The 14998-nt window shown below is 42.3% G+C and overlaps 2 protein-coding genes across 3 annotated transcripts in view; one reads left to right on the top strand and one right to left on the bottom strand.

The window, feature by feature from the left end:
* The first annotated feature begins 198 nt into the window (after nucleotides 1–198).
* On the top strand, nucleotides 199–6225 carry LOC134061796 (ADP-ribosylation factor 4-like). Of its 2 annotated transcripts, XM_062517594.1 has the most exons (6): nucleotides 199–405; nucleotides 1552–1632; nucleotides 3343–3452; nucleotides 3592–3663; nucleotides 4774–4899; nucleotides 5435–6225. In XM_062517594.1, exons 1-6 carry the CDS (start codon nucleotides 339–341, stop codon nucleotides 5519–5521), a joined length of 543 nt encoding a protein of 180 aa, XP_062373578.1. In that variant the 5' UTR covers nucleotides 199–338; the 3' UTR covers nucleotides 5522–6225. The 2 variants fall into 2 exon arrangements, with proteins under 2 accessions (XP_062373578.1, XP_062373579.1); XM_062517595.1 differs by lacking the exons at nucleotides 199–405; nucleotides 1552–1632 and adding an exon at nucleotides 2094–2226.
* A 1011-nt stretch (nucleotides 6226–7236) lies between these two features.
* Nucleotides 7237–14998, bottom strand: part of cfap54 (cilia and flagella associated protein 54) — a 54533-nt gene continuing 46771 nt past the window's right edge. The window contains exons 61-66 of the mRNA XM_062517468.1: nucleotides 14922–14998; nucleotides 14116–14238; nucleotides 9849–9961; nucleotides 8548–8704; nucleotides 7892–7975; nucleotides 7237–7371 (exon numbers count right to left, since the gene is read on the bottom strand). The exon at nucleotides 14922–14998 is cut by the window's right edge and continues 93 nt beyond it. Coding sequence (XP_062373452.1) covers nucleotides 7237–7371; nucleotides 7892–7975; nucleotides 8548–8704; nucleotides 9849–9961; nucleotides 14116–14238; nucleotides 14922–14998 — 689 coding nt within the window. The remainder of the gene's footprint in view (nucleotides 7372–7891; nucleotides 7976–8547; nucleotides 8705–9848; nucleotides 9962–14115; nucleotides 14239–14921) is intronic.

The raw sequence follows: 14998 nt of genomic DNA, 5'->3' as shown, positions 1-14998 counted from the left end.
TGTAATTTGTCTAGAAAAAAAAAAATTGTTGCACTAAGACAATACTGATTACATCGCATAGATACAGCATACAGTACACAGCAACCATAACTTCGTAAAAGTCAGCATCGACTAAAAAGGAAAAAGTAGGGAGAGCAGCAAGTGTTAATTTAAAAGGAACGAGATGATGACGTCATTTCTTCCGCGTTGGCCTGGACGTGGCATATGACAGCAAAAGAAGCTGCACCCAGTCGGTGTGGTTACAATAAACAGATTACAGGCCATCGGAGAAGCCGGTTGATTTGTGAGATTGTTGATTTATACATTTGATTTTCTGCGGAGTGGGTCTCTACGTGAAGATGGGACTCACAATTTCGTCGCTGTTTTCAAAGCTCTTCGGTAAAAAACAGATGAGAATACTTATGGGTGAGTATAATCCAATAGGCTATGATAGCCATCCTAGCATCCCTAGCTATCGTCAGTGGGAGGGGACGTCTCTAAGAAGCTTTGATGTTTTCTACTGCTATTAACAATCTGATGCGTGTATATTTTCATCTGGATTTAGTAATTAATCTGTTATAAAGTTGGTTTATGAATTCACTTGATAAGGTTTAAGTGAATGCCGTTGTCGAGAATCTGGCATTGCAACATTGCCAGGAGTACTGTTAACGTTAGCTATCAATGGGCAGTAAGATCTTTGACCAGTTAGCTGAGTTTTAGTGACCAGGTTGTCACCGGATCTTTATTGTTGCTCTGTTATTAGTGAGTAACATTGCAGTAATACATCTCATTTTATGTAACAAGTGTTGTGATTCACTTTGGACAATTGTGGTCGTAGATTTGGAAAGATGTTTCATAATTTCTCCAGTCCGGTTAAGAAACCTAACGTTATTGGCTAATGTTCGCTAGCGACGTGTCAGTTTGCAGTCAGGTTGTGTCGTGTGTGTCCTCCCTCAATGGTACATGCATGCCTATTAACAATGCGGATCTCCCACTACATTTACAAACTGCACACCTCAATATAATACATAGTGAAAAATCCAAAATGATCATGAATATAACTATGGATTTGAAAATACAGATCGAGAACTCTTTTGTAATGATGGGCAGTTCAACTCGCCGGCAGAAAGTCTTACGTCTGCTGATTGTACTTCTGGTTATCGTTGGTGTAGTAGATACGGAGAGAGTGAGATAACATGTTTTCATTGTCAGGTGTTCTAGGAGCGAAGCGAGCACACAGAGAGATATAATGTATCACATGGTTTACTCGACTATACAACAAACAGACCTTCGAGCCATATAGATATACCACCTGGTGTATGTTGTTGACAGAACTGCCAAGGACTCATTCGGATCAGACTTTGTTGAAATTCTCACCACCTACAGTATGCTGCTGAACCACGCAGTTCCTCCACAAGTGCTTTTATGTAGCATTATGGACTTTTAATGAATATTCATTTGAGATGTTATTTGCTTGTGTGCTATAGTGACATACATACTTGTGATTAAATGTATGAAATTATGATATATCCATGATACTATTTGATATTCTGACCCACATCTCTATTTCAGTTGGTTTGGATGCTGCTGGAAAGACCACAATCCTTTACAAACTGAAGCTGGGAGAGATCGTAACCACTATTCCAACTATTGGTAAGAATTACCCTCAAACAAAGGAAAACAAACAACATGATTGTATGAAAAGGCTCTGGTACTAATTACCATTGTAGTTTAATCACATGCAGTGCACTAAACGTCCTCCCATGCAATGCCACATTGATTAGAGCAGACAAGCCAGCTTCTATTAGGAGAGCATAGAGGATGTCTAAAGTGGAGAATAGAAGCTCTCTTAAAGAAGAATACAGTGGCTCTCTAATATGGAGAATAAAATGTCTGCTGTGAATGGAATATCTCTAATTCATAGAGTAGAGAATCTCTAATATGTAGAAGATTAGAATGTGTTCAGTTGAGTATAGAATATCTCTAATGTGAAGAGTAGAGGATCTCTGCTGTGGAGAGTTGAAGATCTGTAAAGGGGATGTTGAGGAAGGGGCTTGTTTAGGCTGGCATAGCATAGCGAGGGGTGGGGTAGTGTGTGTGTGTGTGTGTGTGCGTGCGTGTGTGGCATGCAGGGTGGCTCTGCTGTGAGAGGGTGCAGCCTGATAGGATCTGACAGAGCCCAGTCTAAACACCACTCAAGTGGCTCCCCTCGCCAACAAGATCCTACACGCAGAATGGTGGAATTAGGTCACTGGCACTGGTCTCTCTATCTCATAAATGTACATTTGAATAGGATTTGAATGCACTGTTACTTTAATTGAATAGGCTTGAGGGGTGGAACTTAGTAAGTTGCTGGAAGTAAATAAATAAATTGTTGCACGCACCTCAACTGTACGTTTTCTGGGATACAATCGATAAATAGCATACAACTGATAAACATGTGTTGCATTTAAACCTTGCATTTGTAACAGACAAATTATGGTTTTCACTTATAATGGTAATAGTACAGGATAAACATGGAAATATTTTCCATTTAAATTGATTGATTTGTCAGATGCCTTTATCAATTGAGGAACCCGAATCAAGCTTCAGGAGATAAAACGTTTGGAGTAAATGCTTAGAGGAAGGTTGTTGGCAGCAGTTGGCATCTCCAAGGTCTCCAAATTTACTGAAGCCTGATTGTTAAAGAGACCCTATGCAACTTTTTCATAGTCATAAAATTGCTTAGAAATCGTTGTTTTGCTTGACTGACCAGTTTTATCGAAAACAGTCACATTTCCTCCCGCCCCTAGTGTCCCTATCCGCTATTACAACCTTGCAACTTTCTGATAAACGATCGTCTGCTGTTTACATCTGGAAGTCAGAGACGCGAAAGGAACAAGAAGAACCACGCTTGCAATTTATATATTTATATATAGCCTATATATGTATAAATATACACGCTAAAGCTGTCGGGGAAGCTCTGCAGAGAAATATGCAAGCATAAAACGAGCAAAAACGAAAAACGAAACCGAAACCAGAGATGAAATCGCCAATCCTGCATTATTCCTCTTTAATCTTCAATTGCTAGTGGCTTTGGTTAAGCGTCAGTACAGTAGAGACCTTGGACTAAGCATCAAGTACCCTATTAAAATCTACTCAAGTTGATGAAGAGCAGAGATGCAGATAGAAGAGGTGTTAAACTTCTGTCATTGAGTTCAGGCAGGCTAATTGAATCTAATCAGAACTTTGGGGGCCTGTATACTTCTTCCTACCTTTATCTTTTTTACCCCTGTGAGGTGTTAACAGTGACTGCAAATGAATTAACTTAATAATTAAATTAAGTTAAATTAAATGAACACCATTATCGTATCTCTCTGACAGGTTTCAATGTCGAGACGGTGGAGTACAAGAACATCTGTTTCACTGTATGGGACGTCGGTGGCCAGGACAAAATCCGTCCCCTTTGGAGGCACTACTTCCAGAACACACAGGTACGACACATATGACCTCTGACCTTTTAAGGGCATGCAGCACTCTGCACTTTGACCCCCTCAGAAGGCCACTGTGTGAATTGAGCGTTAAGTGTTTCTCCTTTTGTTCTGAATTTGATTGGCTCTTTGTTCTCCAAAGGGCCTTATCTTCGTAGTGGACAGCAACGACAGAGAGAGAGTAGCAGAGTCGGCAGAAGAGCTGGCAAAAATGGTACGTGCCCCCCCCCCCCCCCCCTCCTGTCTGTCTGTCTCAATATCCGCAACTTTTCTCTTGCGGATCTGAAAATGTATAAAATGTAACAATATTCATTCATAACAAAGTCATAACAAAGTCTTAAAGATATAATGCTTTGAAGATATTAGGCTGTAGGTCTTCAATACATTTAGGTGGGTCTTGGTTATGGTAACACACATTTAACACTATTTCTGCAATGGTCTTTTTAAAAAAAAATTTTTTTAGCGGAATCAATTGTAGTTGTTTGGTATTGTAGTTTTTTCCCATAATGGTACAGATGTGTCACAATGTGATAAAACTACAAAGGAGATCAATGTGGAACTGATAACTGATACAAACTTTGTATCCTGTATAGAATGTATCACAGAACAAATCCATTGAATTTACTACTGATTCTCCTGCATTTATTTTTGCCAATATTGACACAAGATAGGTCTTACATTTCATTCATGGTCTCAAAAAGTTTGAAGTGGAACTTGAGTAACTTAAGTTGAAATCTACAAAACCCCTGCTTTAGGCAGCTTTAGGCATATTCTCACTTGATAGGCCCTGTTTTAGTTTCTCCTACAACAAACTACTGTGATTCGTGAGCTGTAAAGGGGCTTGGCTGTATAAAAACAAGTGGTGGTGCTTATGGGGAGGGACGATTTTTCCTTCTGGAATTTGCTTACATTCTCACATTCTCCTTTAATGAACACAACATGTGTTTGAGTGCTGAAAATATGTCTAGCTACAGAACTGTTTTCTGACTGAGTTTAGCATAGACTTGGGCAGTGAACTGTGCGGAAGTGAACTTACTTATTTAGCTTGACAACCGGAGTTTACTAGTATGAATTGTGACTTGAGTGGCAGCCTGGGTGCCTTTCTCTTTCCACAGACGTATTTACTTTGTTTACTTATTTGGTTATACAGTCAGTGGCAGTGGCAGCGTCAGCGCCTTTCTGTGTTACACACACATTCTGTTGGCCCCCTCTCATGCATACATTTAACCCTTGTCTCTTTTTGTCTGTTATTCTTTTCTCTCTCTCCTCCAATCTCCCATTCTTTCTTTCTTCCCTCCTTCGCTCCTTCCTCATTCATCCACAGCTCCAGGAGGATGAGTTGCGGGACGCTGTGCTGCTGGTGTTTGCAAACAAACAGGACCTGCCCAACGCCATGGCCGTGAGCGATCTCACAGACAAACTGGGCCTGCAGAGCTTGCGGAGCAGAACTGTGAGTGATCACACTCGCACGCACGCACGCACGCACACACACACACACACACACACACACACACACACACTTACTCAATATTTACAGAAGTGCTGCAGAGTCTGTTAGGCATCAATATGAAGACGGGGCGAAGATGCATCTAAGAAACACACACACACACACACACACACACACACACATCATAAAGTATACTGTCTGCTTCACACACATATACACTTACTCACAAAAAGTTAGTGTCTGGTTTTGAGTGAAATTTAACGTTTCAGTACAGAAAATACTGGAACATTGAACTGTTGCTATTGGACATTCAGAAGTTTAGAGAAGGTCACATTAAGTTCTCCTGTAAATGTCATAGTAAATGTCAAGTGCACAGACAGCCCAAGTGGTTCACACCAACCCTATCTCAGGGGGGGATATAAACATGCATGTCAGCTGCAGATCTTCCACAGACACACTTTCTGTAGACAAACTGGAGGTTGCTGAGGTGACCGATGTGATTCCTGACTGCCCTTCCTCCCTTTTCTCTCTGCTGCAGTGGCACGTGCAGGCTACCTGTGCAACCCAGGGCACGGGGCTTTACGAGGGCCTGGACTGGTTATCCAACGAGCTGTCGAAGCGCTAGGGAACAGGGCGACCGAGAGGAACGAGAGTGGGACCAGAGCGAACGAGAGCGACCAGTGGAAGAGCAAGAGCGGGGGAAGGAGGGAAGGAGGGATTGTGGACACGGGGACGGGAGGATGATGAAGAGGAGGAGGAGAGGAGGAGGAGGAGGAGGAGGACGAGTCTGACCTGGAGATAACTTTAAAAAAAAATATCAGTGTGTCTGTCTGGTAGAACTTGAAGTTTATGGACGTTTTGCAATCAGTTCCTGTTCTGAAACATTTTTTTTTTTTTTTTTTAGTTTTTGGATTTGTTTTCGTTTAATTTTTTTTGTCCTGTTTGTTCTACCTCCTTTTATTGCCCTCATCATTGTCACCCCCCCTTTTTGCCGATGATGTTTCCTAGAACTGCATTCCTGTTTCTTTCAATGCCACCCCCCAACACCCTGCAGCCGTTCAACGAGATGTTTTTAACTTTGCATGTTTCTACGACTATATTACAAAACAGCGAATCAACCACTGAGGAGAACCATGGGACAGTTTGTCATTGTGACGTAAACCCAAAAAGGGAACGTTGGGGGCGGTGGAGTTGAATTGACTCATTCCAGAATTCCAGAATACTGCACCGAAGGCCAGTTCAATTCCTGAAGTATGTGAAGGGCCTTCTCATCATGTACGTACGAGGCCATTATGACGCAATAAAGACAACCTTTTTTTCTCAACTTCAGTTTGTTTGGTACCTGTGGTCATTTTGGTTTTAGTTGAAAGAAGATTGCTGATGTTAGATGATGTAACGGAATAGAAAGTTACTGTCGACATGCCATAGCTGACCACTGTTCTTTAGATAGATAGACAGATAGACAGATAGATAGATACTTTATTGATCCCCAAGGGGAAATTCAAGAAATTCAAGCTAGCCTGAGGACAGGTAATTGTCCTCAAACTGGCTACAAAGATCTACTGATGATAAAAGCATGCCTCATCTCACATAGTTACTTTCGCGTAATGTTAGCTCAGTGACTAACCACATAGTGATGCCTCTCTCAACAGGAAGTGAACATGTCCCAGACCATAATAAAGCACATTGCTATGTGAACGGGTTTTATGTTTCTTCAGCTGGGTTTCATGTTTCTTCAGCTAGTTATGATTTGACTGGGGGATTTTTTTGACTAATTGAAAAATGAAGCAAAACTTTCCAATCCCAGGTTACATCATAAGGGTAGGGGCATTTTTTCGTCATCAGTGTCTTGGCACGAGCGTCAGAAAATCTCATTACCGGGGTGTGGACGCTGCGCAAAGAGAGGCTATTGCAAAACCGAAAACCACAATTCCTGCCAACTTCATTGTCTTCTACACCCATGCATTGCTCCGGGCACTGAATCAAGACACTGAATCCACACGCCTGGGGCACATTCGTATAAAATAATAATTAATTTTATTATTGCATGAACATTAAATAGTCAACGTAGCTGATTTGTGACTCACTTCCCCCCTTAAACCTTTTAGCTGCTCAGCCCAGCGTCAACGAGTGTGTTATGGGTGTGGTGTGGCTGTTGAGCCGAAGCCGTGTGTGTGTGTGTGTGTGTGTGTGTGTGTGTGTGTGTGTGTGTGTGTGTGTGTGTGTGTGTGTGTGTGTGTGTGTGTGTGTGTGTGTGTGTGTGTGTGTGTGAGTGTGTGAGTGTGAGTGTGAGTGTGAGTGTGAGTGTGAGTGTGAGTGTGTGGAGGTGGGGGTGGGGGTCTAGATCTCCTCGGAGGGGCCAAGGAGGGAGAGGAGCCATGTCACCAGACCCTTGTCAGACAGGGTGGCACCCTGGGTGGGGTTGAAGCATCGCTCCAGGTCACAGAGGGTCTGCCAGCTCACCTCAAATGGCACCTGACACACACACAAACACAAACACACACACACACACACACACACACACACACACACACACAAACACCATTATAACATTCTATAGTTTCTATATTCAGATTGTATCTGTGTAGCATTATTTGAATTAATACCCGATACACAGGCACACACACACATACATTGCCATTATATAGAACAGCTGAATTATTTAAATAGTACCTGGTACACACACACACACACACACACACACACACACACACACACACACACACACACACACACACACACACACACACACACACACACACACACACACACACACACACACACAGCAGACTTAGTTCATCTAAGGTCATACAGTATATGTTTTAAGATTAGTCTGGAATGAGTCATCCTATTCTGGCCAATAACAGCTAAAACTTGTACTGCACCGCTGTGCTGTGTTGGAACATTGGTGTGGGTTTGTGTTCGAGACAGTGATGGTATGTGGGGCTCCCATACGGCCCATGTAGCTACAGCGCAGACTGTGAGCGCTCTCTACCTCAGCAGCGGGTGCAGACTTCACCAGAGGACAGAGCAGCCTTCTGATCTCAGCACAGCACTGTCTGGTCTTCTCCAGCAGCATCTGACACACACGCGCACATATGCACACACACACAGATACAGACACAGACACACATGCGTATATAGACAGACAGACACACACATGCACGCGCGTGCGCATATTTGCTTGCACACACAAACACACACACACACACACAAACACACACACATACGCACACACACACACCCACACGCATGAACAGGATGTGACACCACTGTGGCCCACAAGCTATTTTAATGTGGCTTATATCTTGGTGTAGTGGTCTGAGGTTTCTGTATGTTTGAAGCGTCTATTTGTGCTTGTAGGAGAGAAAGAGAGAGAGCACAAGAGACAGAGACAGAATGATACATTTGTTGTGTTATCATTCATCATTCATTAAGTGTATACAGTACGACTATGTAAAAGTAGTAGTCATTTTGCAACACACATGCATGTAGGGGGTACCAATGGAAATGTGCAACTGTATTTGTGTGTTTCTATGTGTAAGAAATATGTTCGAGAATGTATGCGTGTGCACGAGTGTGTGTGTGTGTGTGTGTGTGTGTGTGTAAGTGTTTTGGGGGGGGGTTAGGGGGAGTATGACTGTGGCAGACCTGTTGCCTTGGGCAGCTAGCTTCTCCCTTGTCGGCCTTCTTGTCCCCTTTTTTCCGGGGGGTGGTGGAGGTGGAGGTGGATGTGGAGGTGGAGGGGGCAGCGCCTTCAGTCATGCCCACACACGCAGCACTCAGCTGGGCATGCACTGCCAGGAGCCTGCAATCGGAGAACCACCATCATCAGCACCCACCCACCATCATCACTCCACCCTCACCCCTCCATCACGCTCCACATCACAGAGGAGTAGAGGAGTAAAAACCTGGCTTCAGAAAGTAGAAGTCCTACCATCACGAGGAACTATGATAAAATCAATAAAGTATCTATCTATCTATCTATCTATCTATCTATCTATCTATCTATCTAATTAGAATTGGTTGGAGTGAATGGTTGGAACAAATATGTGGCAGGACGTTTTACTTTCTGAAGCCGGACTTCTCTGCAGAGGAGAGGATTAGGGACTATCAGAGAAACTAGCTTTAAAGGAGCCTTCAGTGGTTCAGATTTGTTTAAGCTATACAGGAAGTTTAGTTTAGTTTAACACAGTTAATTTGGACACACTTTCACATTTCAATTAAGACTAAATCACATTCACATTCCAAAATACTTTGTATATACTACATTTTACCCGTAATACCTCATAAGGTATTACTAAGTAATAAGGGTACTGTAACATGTAATCATTTTATTTTCCTTTTTTTTTTTTTGGATCATTTTTTCTGAAAGTTCACACATGATTTTGTTGCACCACTTCACAGCCAGGCACCACAGGAAGTTATGAAAGGCCCTGCTTGAGTGAGACGGCACGGCCGAGGAGTGCTGTGTAAACAGGCGAACCAAATGCGCTCGGAACTGTGGAATGCACCGACTGTGTCAACATGGAATTCTTCAAACGTATGTGGGAAGAGGGTGGGATGAACACGGAGAGAGAGAAAGGGAGAGTTATAGATGTTCCAGAATATGGAAGAAAGAGGAAGAGAAAAAGACAGTGAGAGAGAGATACAGTAAGTAGGAGAGAGCAAAGACAAAGAAAAAGACAGAACTATAATAGGTGAACAAAGAGAGAGAGAGAGTGAGTGAGAAAAAGAAATAGGTCAGTGTAGAGAGAAAGTGAGTAACATGTGAACGGAGAGATAAAGAGAGATAGATAAAGTGTGTGTGTGTGTGTGTGTGTGAGAGAGTGAGTGAGTGAGTGAGTGAGTGAGTGAGTGAGTGAGTGAGTGAGTGAGTGAGAGAGAGAGAGAGAGAGAGAGAGAGAGGGAGAGAGAGAGAAAGAGAGAGAGAGAGAGTTTGCAAAGCATACTTGTCCAGGCAGACTAAGCGCTGGCCGACCCGCAGTTTTTCCACTGCACTAACTGCGGGGCTCCCAGCTGAGAGAGGCACCTGGTTCATCCCATAGAACAGCAGGATCTGCCCCTGTTACAAACAACAACAACAACAACAACAACACATCATCACACAACACATCATTGCACAACGCAGCCACAACACAAACACACAATTTATACAACACATCATTACACAACACAACACATCATTACAAAACACAACACAATACAACACAACATAACACAACACAACACAAATATGATATCAACTTCATCCCACAGGGCAACTTAACTGTTCTACCATCATGTTGAGATTCAGAAATATTTTTTTGTAAATGAATAACAAAGGGACAATGTCCACTGGCTGTACAATTAGCATCTATGGCTTTGAGTTGGAACAATTGGCTACACTTTACTTGACAGTATCTATTAGTGATGCGCGGATCAGCCCGTTACCCGCGGATATCCGCGGGTTTACCCGCGGGTCGGGCGGATTTGGGTAGGCCTAGTAGTTTTTTCTAAATATTGCGGGTGGGTCGGGTCAAAAAAGTAAAAATGCACATTTCTCACTTGTTAACTTCGGACATATTAGGTGGCGATGCGCCTGCAATACACAGGAGGTGCGGTCGAGCGCAAAACATAATTTCTCCTAAATTCAGCACCCAATTGCGCCATGCGTGACTGAGTCAATCACGCATTCGCTACTTTATGGACATGGAGCCTATGATCTGGGATATCGAGGGTTGTGCACAATGCGAGAACACCTTGCTTCTGTCATATACACGAATAAACAGCTGTGCTTGTTAGCCTAAATGCTAGTGTTTCACGCAAAAGTAGGCTATGAAGTTGCAAGGGGAAATATGAATGGAAACTTATGTCCATGAAGATGAGATTTAACACTGGCTATGTATGTCTAGGCTGCAGATTATGGCGTGGAAGAGCGCAGATTGTCAAAATGACCGATTATTGTAACCCGTTGTTGTCCTCATGTGGGAGAATTAGGCTAATTAGGCTACGAAAGACGTTATGTGCGTTTTTTCCTTTCCGCGGGTCGGGTCGGATTTGGGTCACAATTCGAACATATTTTTGCGGATGGGGGGGGCGGTTTGGATCTCCTGAGGAGTCGGGTTGGGGCGGGTTTTAAAAAAAGCCCACCCGCGCATCACTAGTATCTATATGGGTCATTCCGTGTCAAATCAGATAAGATTGTTGCTGCACCGTCTCAGATTTTGTTAAAACTTTGTGTATATCATCAATGGGTCCTAAAACCAAGGCCTGTGAAATATTTCTGTGGAAATCATCTGTCTTCATATCTTTTTTAGACCTTGAAATTCTTTCATTTTTACAGCTTGAAAAACACATGCCATGTCTGGGCATTAATATCTTGACAAATATGTTCCCTAGCCTCCCCAAATTTTCTAGGGTGGAAGATCAACTCATAATAAGCATGTGTAAACAGTTTAAAGTCTGTACTAAATGTCTCTTGACTCTCGAAAGGGCCCTCAATTTTGGAAAAACGTGCATTAAGTGTGATATTTAGGGTATTAAAAAAACTGTTTATCTTTTTCACTTGGTATCAGTCACTATTTCCTCTTCAAATACGGCAGTTAATTAATGTTTTCCCACAATTTGAAGTCTCCACGACAAATAACCATGACAATAATAACAATAAAACAAGGCATGTTTGTATTTTGTGTCATTTTCATGTAACTGAAATGCTATGTGGGGTAGGTAGTAGGATCATGAAAATGTATGTGGAAATAGAAAAGTATATGGACATGTAGTGTGTAAAGTTCTAATATTGCATCCAAGCCCCGTTCACAGAATAAATGCATGTAGTTACAGGTGTTTTGGTAACACCAGAATAAACATTTACAATAAAAAAAGGGAAGTTTGGCACCCCCCTCTGGCGAAACAGTAGCATTTTGCTACTTTTACAAGGCATTAACTCCGGTAGCTATTTGAATGGAATGGAAAGGCTATATTTTACTTCTTGTATTCAAAAAGAAGCAGAAATTCCTAATAACTTGAAATTGAAAAGGATGCCAAACTTGAAATTATGTTTTAACCATTAATCTAAAATAGGCCTTTCATTAGTTGGTGGCTGTGAAGTTCTCAAAGGCCATCTGAATATCTTCATACGTATTGCCGTCCTGTCCTGGTAGTGGCTGGGGCTGGCACAGCACACAGCACATGAATGGCAGCTGGTCCACTGGGGTGCAGGAATTTGACCTTGTGGTCCTCCAGCTCCTCTGACTTCTCCAAGGCATACCCTACCCACCATTTTCCATCATAGACACATATTGCCCTACCTGCACATCATGCTGCGGTGCCTGAGTGGCATTCTGAACAGTGTAAGACGTATGAAGATATTCAAATGGCCTTTGAGAACTTCACAGCCACCAACCAATGAAAGGCCTATTTTAGATTAATCGTTAAAACATAATTTCAAGTACATAATTCGGTGTATATGGTATCCTTTTCAATTTCAAGGTATTAGGAATTTCTGCTTCTTTTTGAATACGAGAAGTAAAATATAGCCTTTCCATTCCATTCAAATAGCTACCGGAGTTAAAGGGATAGTTCGGATTTTAAGACACGAAGTTGTATGGGTTCCCTGTCAGCAACGTAGTGCATCAGCACTGACTTACCCCCGACAGCGTCCTGTGAGCCGAGATCCAGCCGGTTTTTGATCGTTTTTGATGCCGGACTATTTTCTTCAGCAAGTTTCTGGGGTCACGAAAGTAAAGTGTTTTTCTTCTCAAAACCATATGCGTTCAACAGAGGGATATATTTGCACCACAAAAACGTTGTCCAGCTGTCAGTAGCGCGCAGTGATAGGAATCGCGAAAAATAAGTAAGTGATAACGAGGTTTGAATTTTTCCTGGACAACGTTTTTGTGGTGCAAATATATCACTCTGTTGAACGCATATGGTTTTGAGAAGAAAAACACTTTACTTTCGTGACCCCAGAAACTTGCCGGACTACTTTCTTCAGCATCAAAAACGATCTAAAACCGGCTGGATCTCGGCTCACAGGACGCTGTCGGGGGTAAGTCAGTGCTGATGCACTACGTTGCTGACAGGGAACCCATACAACTTCGTGTCTTAAAATCCGAACTATCCCTTTAATGCCTTGTAAAAGTAGCAAAATGCTACTGTTTCGCCAGAGGGGGGTGCCAAACTTCCCTTTTTTTATTGTAAATGTTTATTCTGGTGTTACCAAAACACCTGTAACTACATGCATTTATTCTGTGAACGGGGCTTGGATGCAATATTAGAACTTTACACACTACATGTCCATATACTTTTCTATTTCCACATAGATTTTCATGATCCTACTACCTACCCCACATAACTTTTCAGCTGCATGAACATGACACAAAAATACAAACATGCCTTGTTTTATCCTTATTATTGTCAAATGCATTTGATTTGGAGAGTTCACATTTTGGGACAACATTAACAAAGGATTATATTTCTATAGAAAAGACTCATTGATGGCAGGTGTGTCCCAATAAAAAAGTTTTGAGACCCTCAATATCACTTTTTTTGCATGTTTTTTCAGAAACTAGGGACTTCTATACAACCAATGAGACTGTGGTACAAACATTTAATCATTGAATCTTACTGAGAACATGCTTGTCTTCCATTCTATAAAGTTTAGTCAGGCTAGGAATGATACTTTTTAAGATATGAGTACCTTAACATGGCCTCCAAGATAAGGTCATTTAGAGAGTGTAAAAAGGCAAGGGCAAAAAGACAATGAAAACAATAGAATTGAACAAAAATATTTTACAGATTTTAGTTATGGAACCTAAACATTGTGTATACAAACTTTGAAGAAAATCCGAGTCGGTGCTGCAACCATTTTCCTGGATTTTGTCTGATTTGACACGGAATGACCCATATAAGAGTGACACATCACTGTCATGAAAATGTCGTAAACATTATAAACAAGTCATACACGTTCATAACATACTGTAATGCTGTCAGCAAGTGTCATTTGGTTTTAATCCTAAAAAGGTAAGGTTTAGGATAGAGTTAGGGTTAGGGTTCATGTGTTCATGACTGTGTCATGTCACTGTTATGTCGATACCTTCAACTAAAATGTTCCCGAACAATTTTCAAAACTTGACACACTGGCCATGCCTCAGATGCTGCCAGTGGGCATAGGCCTTAATGGGCGTGTTCAGTTGGCATGTTGGTGCTGCCGTCATGTGTAGTCGGAGTGAGACGGACCTTGTTCTGAGTGGCATGGGCGGGGATCAAAGCGGGCCGGTGCCACTGGATCAGAAGCTCCTGCTGGGCGGCAGACGGCCACCTGGACGAGTCTGGACACGACTGAGGAGGGTCTGTGTTCTGCTGGATGAGAGGAGGGAGAGATGGTTATCACACACACACACACACACACACGCACACATACACACACATGCGCACACACACACATGCGCACACGCACACAGAACACACACATACACACACTCACAGTAGAACAGACAAAGCAGGTATACAGAGGCACAGTTGAAACACGCTAAACAGTCACGTCCCAAAGGTACCAGACTAAAATCCTGAATAGGATTGAGCCTGGCCACGTTTTATACAAATACAATATGTAGTGAAATGCTTAGTCCTCTGACTGAAGTAGCTGTGCAGTGTGTGTATGAATGTAGATATATAAATAAACAAAGGAAATAAACAGAAGAGGAAAATATCACTATGTCACTATGATACTGTAAGTATGCATGAATGTGAAATGGTTATGCAGGACTACTCTGCATTGAGGTTTTGTCATCATTTCATGTGCTCCAAGTACAGTTCTCATTCAAGACGCGGATTGAAGCTTTTTTTCAGTCTCTCAGCTTTTGGCAGTGATAATGTTTCCCAGGCCACATAAAAAGTCTCTGATGATTTTGTTGGCTCTGGACTAACATGTCCTGGTGTAAATGTCCTGAAGACATACACTGTGTTTGTGTGTGTGTGTGTGTGTGTGTGTTTGTGTGTGTGTGTGTGTGTGTGTGTGTTTGTATGGGTGTGTGTGTGTTTACCTGTAGCAGCTGTGGCTGCAGTAGCAGGCTGTTGGGCGGCTGGGGTCCGGTGCAGGTGTCCCTGTATGTGGGCAGGT

The sequence above is a fragment of the Sardina pilchardus genome, chromosome 17 (genome assembly GCF_963854185.1).
Source record: "Sardina pilchardus chromosome 17, fSarPil1.1, whole genome shotgun sequence".
NCBI lineage: Eukaryota > Metazoa > Chordata > Actinopteri > Clupeiformes > Clupeidae > Sardina > Sardina pilchardus.
Note: the sequence above shows the minus strand (reverse complement) of the source record. Positions and strands in the feature narration are given on the sequence as shown.